The sequence below is a fragment of the Centroberyx affinis genome, unplaced genomic scaffold, assembly GCF_046629955.1.
Source record: "Centroberyx affinis isolate AG114_WGS23_722 - 3 ecotype Tasmania unplaced genomic scaffold, CSIRO-AGI_Caff_v1 ptg002438l_1, whole genome shotgun sequence".
NCBI classification, from domain to species: Eukaryota; Metazoa; Chordata; class Actinopteri; order Beryciformes; family Berycidae; genus Centroberyx; species Centroberyx affinis.
In genome coordinates, this window is record NW_027280681.1 from 27,710 (window position 1) to 40,181 (window position 12,472).

The following is a 12,472-nucleotide window of genomic DNA, read 5'->3' on the forward strand; positions in this document are numbered from 1 at the left end:
ACACAGTTCAGGTGACCTCACACTTGAGAAAAAATGACTTTTGAGGAGTTTCAGGAATGTAAACCACATCATGACGTATCCCATAATCAAAATACTCGCAGGCAGTGAGATCTGAAATATCAGATCTAGAGTAGAATCAGGAAGGACAGGGGAAAAGAAAATTACAGAAAAACATATGGGTTCACTCACAATGTGCATCTAAAAGTGGGAGTATTTGTTGTGTTCTTTTATCTTTCTATTTTACTTGGTTTGATTCTTTTAATGCAATGCATTTTGCTTGTTCTTTTATATGAATGTTATCTTTTTATATGTCTGTTATCTGCCTTTTATTGATGTAAAGCACTTTGAGCTGCATGTTGTCTATGAAAGGTGCTATACAAATAAAAGTTATTATTTTTTATTATTTCTCACAAGGAATCTGCCTGTTCTTGTGTGATTCTTGTACATTTTTGGCCCCGTAAATCTACCTCTTTCTTCCTTTTATTTAGTTATAATTTGTGTGTATTTGTGTGTATCATGATGGAGTTTGTAAATGCTGGATGTTTTACTTTGTACTTTATATATATGTGTATGATTGTGTTATTTTAATATAGCTTTTAAGGGTTTGTCTTCTCTTAAAGTTGTTTTTATGTCTTTTCTTTCTTTCATCGTCTTGTTGTGAAGTGCTTTGTAAGCTGTGTTTTATAAAGTCGCTCTATAAATAAAGTTTGGTTAGGCCTGACCACTCTTTGACATAAAACCAAACCAAACTAATCAAACCGAAACCATAAAAAAATCAATTTTCATGTCATGGTGATGCTTTAGGCCTTTCACACACTTTGTGCTATGTGCTTCTACATGCTGCTGTTACATGGAAAAATAAAACTGTTATGTAAATCGCTCCTGAAATGACCGTTGTTTTGTTTGGGAATATCAGAAACCACAGCCACGGATCATTTCATTCTGTATGAGCAACAATGACAAAGCTCCTGTCGCATTTTGCCATTTAGTCACAATGCAATTCTGAAAACAGGTCAGGCATTTTCAGCTATTGCGCAAAAAAATGACTTTTACTTTTGACTTTGGTTGATGTGTGACCTCGGAATCACCAAGCAAAGTTTCTTCAGTTAAAAGGGACAATAGAGCACTTTGATTTGTATGTATTTGTATGTAGAGTTTTATGTCCTATATTTAATTTGGTGACAGAGAACCAGAAGTTATTTTCAACCAGAACAACCTTCTGCACTCAGATAAGTTTAGTCCAAAGTTTGTTTTACATAGCAATGTCATGACATGTTTGATGCTGATTAGGTGAGCAGCTCAGTTTCTATGATTCCTCAACAGCAACACACACACACACATACACACACACACACACACACACACACATACACATACACATATACAGGGTTCTCTGGTCTGGTTTTAGCGGGCAGGGCTGGACAGGACAGACGAGGCGGTTTGGAAACAGGGGCAGGGAATCAGGTCACGGCTGCAGGGTGAAGTGAACGTGAGAAGAGTGAGCGGTGTGCTGCAGGTGGTGATAAGGAGTGTAAAACAATATTAGCCTAATCTAATCTGTTTCAGATAGAAGTGAAGGCCGGACTTTGGAGATGTGCAGCGTGAAAAGTAGGACTTGATTCAGGCCTCACCCTGATCTGAATATGTAGAACACAGAGGTGTGACCAAGTCTGCTTTGCTCGAGTCCCAAGTCAGAGTCAAAGCCTTGAGGCACAAGTCTCAAGTCAAGTCTCAAGTCTAAATGTAGCTTACCAAGTCAAGTCCAAGTCAAGTCCATGTCATTAATGTCACGTCTCAAGTCTAAATGTAGAACAGCCAAGTCAAGTCAAGTCAGAACAAATCAAGAGTCCAGTATCAATTTAATATCTTAAAGAAAACTAAATATCTAGGACTTTTCAATGCAATATGGTTTTAATAGGATAAAAACTTGGTAAGAGCATCACGAGTTTGATTTCTATAATCAGTTTCAACTTCAATAAATTCAATCATTCCATACAAATTCAGAAAACAGAATTTAAATTCAGTTGTCAGAGTCAAGTCCCAAGTCACCAGAACCCAAGTCAAGTCTCAAGTCTTCTCTTCATGCATCAAAGCATCACAAGCAATTAAAACTGTGACCCGCGTCTGACTCGAGTCCAAGTCATGTGACTCGAGTCCCACCTCTGGTATAAGAAGTCTAAAAACTGCAAGGAGTGTTAAGGTGTGTTTGAGTTTATTTTGGGCAAAAAGAAGTATATGCATGTAAAAGCATGCTACTACACAGGAGAAAAGAGCAGAGGTGCAACCAAAAAACACTATAAAGACACTGCAAAGGGCTTGATCATGAACCGTTTACACTTCAAATACTGCACAGCATTTATTCCTGTAACGTTTCCTGCAAAACTCTCAAGTTTAAACTCAAGATTTGTGACTGACAACTGCCATTGCTGCAACCAAATAATTGAAAATTGATTCATGTGAAATACTCATACTCATCAACCACTGGAAGATAATGATCAAGATCTTTTTGCAGGACAGAAACGATAATGGTCACCAGCAGGTCGAGGTTATTTGTGACTCGTAGATGCAATTATTCATAATCTGGCTCATTAGGGAGGGAAGTTTCAGTGGGGTTACAGACTCTATGTTTCTGTTCATTTGTTTGCTGAGTAGAAATTCAAAAGCTATTGTCCTTAATGAAACCAGCAAGTGCAAGTATTCCCTGTTATTATTATTTTTTTTATGGTTGTTGTTGAATATGGCCATTATTTCGGTTGAGTGGTTTATTTCACATCATGTCATTTGGAATACATTAGTAGATTAGTGAAGGTTGTTTGACTCTTTGTATGACATTATGGCTGCACGCTCTGCCAAAAACTATAAACTGACTTCCAAAGAGTCCATGAAAACACTCCAAAATACTTAACTGATGGTCACATTAGGCTGAAATGTATTGGTTTCTTCAGAGAATCTTACACATGATGCCTGGCCAAGTTTTTAGAATAGCCTACTGTTTATTGGGAAGGTGGCAAGGTGTGGCACTCACCACACCTTAGTTAGTCCAAATTGTAGTTTTTATCATTAAAACGGAGAGCCGAAATTGCCTGAAATGTATTTTGAAGTCACGTGTAGCCTTAACAAAAACCACATCAGCGAGCATTCAGGACCAGTATTCCCTCTGAGCGGATAGTCTGGTGACAAGTCATCACCAAACAATAGTATCATCATGTTAGTCATCAGTGACTGCTCCACTTTATCCCCAGAAAAACAACTTAGTCTATTCATAAGCAGGTTTGGTGGAAAATGATATTAGGCTGCAGGTAATTTGCCAGTGAATTGAGCCTAAAATGTACAATACATATACCCACAAAGGAAAACACAGTCTAAACAAATATTCCATGTTGACCTCCAGCTCCAGTGACATTTTGGGCTGGGTTTGATTAAACGTTTACTAAAAATGATGCAACTTTTCTGCAAGCAGAAAGGGGAAACCTGGTGGGAGTGTCGGTGCGGAGGCGGAGCGGCGGGCTGCTATAAAACCACACGGTGAAGTCCAGATAAACAGCAGCCTGTTTTCTGTGAGGAGAACCTGCATCCAGACAGCAGAAGACTTTTGACCCAGCCGTTGTTTTTGTTGCTCAACGACAAGTCAATCTCTCCAGAATTTTTTACAGTTTTTAAAGCTTGACAAACTTTTTCTGTCGACTTTTTTTGAAACACTTAGAGAAACAGACATGAGTTTCGTCGACGTGAAGAACCTCGAGCCAACCAGTTTTGAAGACCAGTATTACGATGAATACGAATATTACAACTTGACGGACAAATACACAGGTAAGAAACGTGGCGTTTTGTTCGTTTATTTTGCTTATTTTCGATATTTTCTCGAACAAACAACGTAAATAACAAACATTCAGAAAGCTACAGTTAGTCTCGACTAAATGTTAATAAACCTAGAACGCGTTAGCTAGGCTATATTGCCGTATGAAGACTTGAGTGTAAAATAGTTTCGCGTGTATATTGGGGTGTTTTTGTTTTGTTTATAACCAGTCGTGGTTTTGTTTACAGGTGGCGCTGCTCGCAAAGGCAGGACAAAGAAGGAGGCTTGTGAAAACACCAACCGACCCAACCCCGGTGGACACGAACGGAAGATTGTGGAGAAACTGCAAAACAGCGAAAAGAAAGCCAAAGAGTGAGAACTGAGGTATGAGGAGTATTCCGATTCACCGAGCAGTGCTTATTCCAGGAAAATTCATCTTTCAACTGTTATTCACACATTCTGCATCCACTAAAATACACCATGTCAATTAAAGAATCGCTGCTTGATAGCTTGAATATACGCCGAATTAAAAGGTGGCTCCTGACGATTCAGAAAAGTTGTTGGATCGTTTTATGGGGTGCACGATAAACAAGGCCATATTAAATTACCATGTTTTTGAATGGATTTTGGTGTGAGCGCTCCATACAAGAACAGAATTTGTCAGGTGCTAGAGGCAGGTAAAAGTGATACACCTGCCTATGATGTACATCCCTTGACTCCTCCTATTCATAGTATTGTTACATTACCGCATGGCCATCTTGGTAGGATAATAACAGGTGAGCCTAATAAATTAACAGGTGATTATAGTCAAAAAGACAGCCACAGCCAATGAGCTGTGTACATTGTAGCTAAAGCACCATATTGGTATGAAATGCATGTGACATCATGGGAATACTATGAACAGGATTCATCACTGCCAACAGCACGGCAGCTATCAGCGTATTTTCCCAAGTTGTCAACTACAACAGTGAAGTGACTTTGCTCCACCATAACAGCAGTTTCATCTCGTCTTGTAGGGCAAATCGGACGGCTAACCCTGGAAACCGACCTTGGCCGCCTTGGCGACAGAACGAGATGGGCAGACGGCAGCAGCGTCACGAGCTCCGACCAGCGAGGTGAACACGGCACAGGAGGAGACGCGCGCCTCGCCAGACTGATGCTGCAGCTTCATCCTCCCTGACAGGCCAGCAGCGTTCAGACTGCAGACTGTGTGCTTCCCTTGCGTGAGGCGTTTCGGCTGCAGTGTGAACCCCTCACCTGTGACTGGTGTCTACCTGTGTCAGTGGTCTGGTTGACCATGTGACCCAAGTGGGGCGCACCGGGTGTGGTGATGGTGGCAGTTGTGTTAACTTCTCCATGTGTTTTTAATGTCTTAAATGACAAGTTTTTTCAATGGATTATTTTTTTGCTTAAAAAAAAAAAGCAAGCAATGTTTTAAACTTGTTTGGAAATAAATGTTTTTTTAAAGACAAGTCTGTAGTTTGTGTCTTTTTTTTCCTCATGGGCTTTGGTTAGGTTTGGCACTTGGCATAGCTCCAAATGGGTCCTGTAATAATCATCATGGAGAGCAAAAATTGCCCAAAATCAATTTATAAGCTATATCTATGATCATACCGGGAATCATTCAGGACAATTTTCTCTACAAGATAATTTCATGACCTATGTCTAATGTATCACTTGCCAAATAACTGTCAGTCATTGTTTGAGTTTGTCCCCAGAAAATAGTTGGTGTGGGTTTTGAAGATTTGGTGGCAAATGATATTAGATGCAGGGACTTTGTCATACCTTAGGTTGCAGTGAATTTATGGCCTTGCTTTCCCTATCTCTCCAAGTCTCAAACATAATAAAAAAAACTTTTGGTCTCCTTGTTATATTCATAGCTGCAGGGCCTGAAATATGGATCCACCAGCAGGTGGCAGCGACTGACTAAAATCAATGATGTGTGTGTGAAAGCACTGCAATGTGAAGAGACTAAAGTACCAAGAAGCATCAAGGGATTATAGTGTATGAGTATTTGCTCTTACTGAGCACAATGTGACAAGATGAAAGAACAGGGTCCATGTCAGTTCGACTCTCCACTCAGTCAAGCTGTGACCTGAAGTCCAAACCTCCCAAAATGTGGTTTTTAAATAGAAGTAGGTTTTGCTTTTTCAAATGGCAGTTTATATTTTGCTCTGTCAGAACATCAGTTTTTCAAATTGTTGAATTATGCACCTGGCATTATATAACTGGAAGTCCAGCCCAGATTGCAGAGCTAAGATGTGTGCATCAGGATATAACTGAAAAGTCAATAATCATGAATTATCAAAGGGGAAGGCAACAAAATCTTAGTGTAAATATTGTTCCTGTCTGCTAGGACAGATTTGTGATAGGAAAGCTAACTGTACCCAGGATGTCTGCTGCCTAATAACACATTGCATTTAGCTGCACCACCGTGAGATACAGCTCATCTGGGTATACATAATCACGACGTTTGTTATTCATCAGTGGAACAGGTCCAGGTTGTAGATCAGTATAAAACTTGCAGTATGTGGTGACATGGGATGGGAGCCATGTGAAGTGCGGCATAAGGGTGACATGTTGCGACTGTGGAATAGATTAATCAACTTGCCCGATAACAGACTTAACAAACAAATTTTCTATTGGGATTTTTCAAATGATTATTCTTGGGCAAGGAGCTTGCAAAAATATTTGGTAAGGCAGGTCTCCAATATATATATATATATATAGAAATTAATTATATTGTAGTGTTCGTCAAATTAAAACAATACTATTTGAAAATTATAAACAGAAATGGTCAAGAAGTTTTATGTAAACCAAAATTGAGAATGTACAGTCTGATTAAGTGTATTTACCATCCAGAGCACTATGTCACCCTTAACCTGACCAGAGCACAGAGGTCTGTCTGTGCCCAGGTGAGATGTGGTATCTTGCCTCTGGCGTTGGAAACCGGACACTTCCACTCAATTCCAGAGGAGAATAGAAAATGTCACCTGTGTGATCTGGGAGAGGTCGGAAATGAAATGCACTTTTTGTTGTATTGTCCATTATATTACAATCTTAGATATAGGCTTTTCTGTTTAATGTCTGCAGCATGTCCTGATATGTTTTCTCTGTCTGATGAATGTAGACTTCAGTACCTGTTTACAGACAAAGTGTTTCACCTAGCTCAGTTTGTGTTAAATGCCTACCAACAGCGTAGGAGGGCGCTTTATGTTTGATGTGTTAAAGGCACAGTCTGTGCCTCAGATGTGCCCAAGTTATATTTTATAGCTGTAATGTCTATGGAGCAGGATTGTGTTCTTGGTTTGACACTGTTTGACATGTATGGAGGTGTATTATATTTGTTCTTTCGCTCTCACTATGTTATTGCTCTTGTTTGTTATGTTTGTAGTGTCTTGTAAGCCCATGTGGGCTGGGCACCTTTTGGTGCATGACGCTTTGAAAAATAAATTACTTACTTACTATTACTTACTATATCACAAATTAGTTGATTCTCAAGTTAATAGTTTTTTTCAAAATTGTTGATGGTATTCACAGTTTCTGGTGTTCCCTTGCAATATCAATATATCACTGTCAAATTAATTGTAATACCTTTGTATAATTACCATAAACAAGTGAGACTGTGGTGGAGATGATTGGTCGGCCCTGTGGCTACAAGGCGCTACCAATCAGGCCTGTTGTATTGTTTGCGCTAGTATTTCTCCAAATTAAGACCTAATTTCCCATAAGCCCCGCGGCTTCCTGCCCCCTCTGTGCTGTAGAACAGTCTCCCTTCGTGCCGTAAAGCAGTCCAGTAAATTTCCTGCCAAATATGACTTGGTGGCACTCGGCACTTTGGTGGCCGGTACAGACTGACAGTCTTCTTGGTTTGTTTCAGAAAGTATACTAATGATGAAAAATGAATGTAAATGTAATTAAATTAATTGATGTTTAAATGCTTCATGTAGCACCTTTAAGATTGTGCTTGGTCTGCTCAAGGTAGCTGTATAATCTTCAAAAACTTCCCTTCAAAAACACTATCTATCTATCTATCTATCTATCTATCTATCTATCTATCTATCTATCTATCTATCTATCTATCTCTGTCTGTCTATCTACGCATTCACCCATCATTCATCCATCCATGCATGTGTACTGACTGATTTATCGATTGATTTATGATTCATGTATTTGCAAATGAATGAACAAACCCATGAATGAGGCTTCCCCGGTCGCATGGTGTCCCATCATCACCTCAGTCACGGATAAGAAGCCGGACGCTGGTAGAATTTAAATGAGCCGTGATCAGACTGAGCGTAAACTTGAAGCCCGGCTCATCGCCCATCTCACACCGCATGAACATCGATGACATGACCCAAGGCAGCGGGTTCCTCCAGGTCTGATTATGAGAAGCTGGTCGAGCCTGGAAAGGTCCTGTCATTTTAAACAGCGTTCCGAGAAACCCTTGTTAGGGTTAGACCGATATTTTGACCGATATCAGCTCGTCACGCAGTCCACTGCTGATATGACTGAGGTTCCTCTCTGAACACAGCTAGTGAATATGATTTAATTCTTATTTTTAGATCAGATGTCTAACCAGAGAAATCATTCCAGTGTGGTGTGGGAGGATTTTACCCAACAGTCTGTAAAACCTGCAGTGAAACCTGCCTCACTCTGCCTGTAGGAGCTGCAGACACACCTGAAAGAGTTTCATTAGTCTGGATTTCAGTGGAGACTTTTAGTGTCCCATGAGGGTATAAATGCTGTTTCACTTGGGCTGTGGGTCATGGGTGTATGTAGAACGCAGAGTTCAAGTTTAGTGTTGTTCATGTTATCGGTTTTGTTTGTCAAGTGCAAAATTCTATTCTTTTTCTACATAGGGATTAATACATGTGTTAATTATTATGTCAAATGAGGTCAGGCTTAAATTTACATCCTGGAATTGCAGAGGTTTACAGAAACTGAAAAAGGTAAAACAGGTAGTGCATAGGTTGAAAAATATGCACTCAAAGATTGTGTTTTTACAAGAAACACACCTACTGTACAAGACAATTCCAAAATTAGGAAAAGATGGCAGGGACAAATATTTTCAGCTTCTTTCTCTACACATGCACGGGGAGTAATGACTCTTACTCATAAATCAATACCTAAATCACACTCAGAATGTAATTGAGGATAAAGCTGGAAAATACTTAATAGTACAAGGTAGACTTCTATCCGAAAGTCTGAATTTAGTCAATGTATATGCCCCCAATGATGATGACCCAAAATTCTTTAATAACTTGTTTTTAATTCTTTCAACACTGACAGGTAATAACATGATCGCTGGGGACTTTAACTGTACATTAAATCCGATTAGAGACCGGTCATTGGGTCCTGATCAGACACATGCAAAGAGCAGGAAGACTATACATCAATTTATTAAAGAACTAAATTTACGGGAAATTTGCAGAGAATTGAAACCGGATGCTGTTGAATATTCATGTTACTCTGCTACTCATCAATGCTACTCTCGCATAGACAATTTTTTAATTTCTGCAAATTTAATTCCTAAAATACAGGACTGTGTATATGACAGTATTGTGATTTCGGACCATACGCTAAACTCACTAAACTATGTGGATGCAGGGCTAGTAGGAGGTCCATCAAGATGGCGATTCAAACCTAAGTGGTTGCAGGATCCCAAATTCCTAGAGTTCCTGGAGCAACAAATAAGCCTCTTTTTTGAGATAAACACATCTGAGACATCGGCCAGCATCCGGTGGGAAGCATTCAAAGCTTACATTAGGGGCCAAATTACTAGTTACGAGTTCCAAATCGAAAAGAGTAAATCAAAAAATGAATCTATTGGACTCCAAAGTAAAAGCCCTAGAGAGGAACATTTTTCAAGATGGCTCTCCAAATATCCACCAAGAACTGTTACTATTAAGGTCTCAATACAATGAAGTGTCTGCTTCCAAGGCAGCAGCGAGCCTTTTGAGGCTCAAACAGTCATTTTTTGATCAAGGGGAAAATCCTGGGAAATTATTAGCCTGGAGGATTAAACAGTTGCAAACTGAGAGAACTATTACAACAATACAGAAGGAAGAGGGGACTTTACAATAGAACCTTTAGAAATAAATAATGCTTTCTAACTATTTTATGAAAAACTGTATAGTTCTGACAACTTATTAAATCCAGATTCTATAAAAAAAACTTTCTGGATGGCCTTGATATTCCTGTTGTTCCGGAGAGACAGAGTGAGGGTCTTGGGGCGGAGTTGACATTAGGGGAGATATCTGGTGCAATAGATAGTATGAAATCTGGGAAGACTGCAGGGCCAGATGGCCTACTCATAGATATATATAAGAAATTTAAAGAAAAACTACAATCCCCTTTATTAGAGATGTTTTATGAATCATTCCAAAATGGCACTCTTCCACCATCATTGAGAGGCGCTTTAATAACATTGCTTCCAAAACCAGGGTAACCCAGTGACTAGGGCTGGGTATCGGTACTCGATACCTTTAAGGTATTGACCGAAATAACCCAGTACCAAGTAGTATTGAAACTTCTCCAGTCAAAAACACCTGCATTCATACTTTTTGTACACAGATCTAGAAAAAAATGACTATTTGTATGGTTTTTGATAGGATAGAATGGCTGTATCTTTTTGAAGTCCTAAGATGTTTTGGATGTGGGGAAAACTTCTGTAAATGGGTAGAACTGCTTTATGCTAATCCCACGGCTGAAGAACTGACAAACAACTTGGTATCTAACCCAATTAATATTCATAGAGGGTGTCGTCAAGGTTGCCCGTTGTCCCCCCTGCTGTTTATTCTCGCTATCGAGCCTTTTGCAATAACGGTAAGGGCGCATCCCGGCATTTCAGGTATAATCGTAGGAGAAGTGGAACATTGTATCGCTCTTTATGCGGATGATGTGATTCTATTTATCAAAAACCTGGAGAAATCCATTGACAAAATTATAAAACTAATTAAAACTTTTGGTTAAGTATCTGTATATAAGATTAATCAATCAAAATCTTTAATTCTATTACTTAACTCAGAAGAAAGAGACAACCCTATCCCCCAGGTGTCTAACTTTAATATAACAAACTGCTTTACATACCTAGGCATACAAATTGTATCTAATGTAGAGGAAGTGGTGAGGAGGAATTACAACTCTGTCATGGACTCTGTAACCAATTCAATTGATAGGTGGATGCCCTTGCCAATTTCATTAATTGGTAGAATTAATGCTCTAAAAATGAATGTACTACCTAAGCTACTTGTTTCAAAACCTCCCTTTGCCACCCCCATCAAACTTATTCTTAAAATTGAGGAAGTTATTTTCCAAATTTATATGGAACAACAGGCGTCCCAGGCTCTGTTTATCACTATTATACCTACCCTGTGAAAGAGGGGGGCTCCAGTGCCCTAATCCTCTTTGGTATTACTGGGCTGCTCAGCTGAGGACTATAATGTTCTATTATACAACCAAAGTTGTTCCTAAATGGATGGAGATGGAATCTCCTGGAGATGGTACCTCTCCCCATGTATATGTACTCAGCAAATTTGAAAAAACTAAGAAAACAAACCTCTAATCCCATTGTACGGAACATGATAAATGTCTGGAACGAGGTGCGAAAATATTTGGGTGAAACATATTCTATATCATGCTTCAGCCCAATATGGGGCGCTGACAGCTTTATACCTGGCAGGTCTGATGCTCGTTTCAAAATCTGGATCCAGAGGATAAAAGTTTCATGTCATTTGAAAATCTGTCAAATAAATATGATATCCCAAGCATTTTTTTTTTTTATTTGCAACTCCGAAGTTTGGGGGCCCTTTTATACATTTTATTGAACATAGGGACTTGGGGAATTTCTTAGTTGAGCCAGAAGATGAATAGAAAGGGGGGGGGGGGGATCCTGCAAGAGTGATTGTTTGTTTATGCATTTTGACCAATGGTTACCCGTACAGAATAAGAGAAACTGTATAGAATAAGATAAACTTTTGTTTTACTTTTTTTGGTTGTCTTTGTGTATTTGTTTGTTTGCATTCCTTGTGCGTATCACTCTGACTATGCCTTTCGAGGACTATGCTTGGTGTTGCATGTGTGTGTGTGTGTGTGTGTGTGTGTGTGTGCTCAGTGTAGGTGTATGGATGTACTATGTGTATTGTTTTTTCCTTTTTCCCTTGTCTCCAGATGTGCAATGTGTTGTTGTGTGCATTGTTTTTTGTTATTATTGAAAAAATCAATAAACATATTAAAAAAAAACAATAAATGCTGTTTCAGAAGCTTTTCTACCCTGACAAGGATATCGTTTTGAGAGAAAGACTTAATACTTCTACTTAATACTACAACTATGTAATTTCTGGCATGAAAATTGTGAAATTTCAACATATATCAGTCCAAAATATTGGCTGCTTCAATTAAAAAATGCAGCTGCTAGCAGCAATGAGGAGGGGTTCAAGCCATAATGCAATGCAATGATATATGTTAAGTTGTTGCTGTATGGGAATAGTTAACAGCTTTACAATTTTAATTAACATGGACATCGTTACATGTCTAATCTATATGCATTAAATTACATTAAATTTGTTTGAGCAAATTCATTATTTTATATCAATCATGTTGTTTATCCACTTGACCTGGTTTACAGTCCATTTGTGCACGTAGGTCTACTAATTCTATGCTGCAAATTTGTTG

General features: G+C 38.9%; 1 protein-coding gene across 1 annotated transcript; it reads left to right on the top strand.

The window, feature by feature from the left end:
- The first annotated feature begins 3,538 nt into the window (after positions 1-3,538).
- On the top strand, positions 3,539-5,268 carry nupr1b (nuclear protein 1b). The gene is made up of 3 exons (XM_071533835.1): positions 3,539-3,810; positions 4,045-4,180; positions 4,813-5,268. The coding sequence occupies exons 1-2, from the start codon at positions 3,714-3,716 to the stop codon at positions 4,170-4,172; spliced, it is 225 nt and encodes a 74-aa protein (XP_071389936.1). The 5' UTR covers positions 3,539-3,713; the 3' UTR covers positions 4,173-4,180; positions 4,813-5,268.
- The last annotated feature ends 7,204 nt before the right edge of the window (positions 5,269-12,472 follow it).

Bases quoted from the DNA above. Each gene is read 5' to 3' on its own strand.
- nupr1b (XM_071533835.1), top strand. From the start codon at position 3,714: ATGAGTTTCGTCGACGTGAAGAACCTCGAGCCAACCAGTTTTGAAGAC. The intron at 3,811-4,044 runs GTAAGAAACGTG...TTTTGTTTACAG, and splicing joins CTTGACGGACAAATACACAG to GTGGCGCTGCTCGCAAAGGC.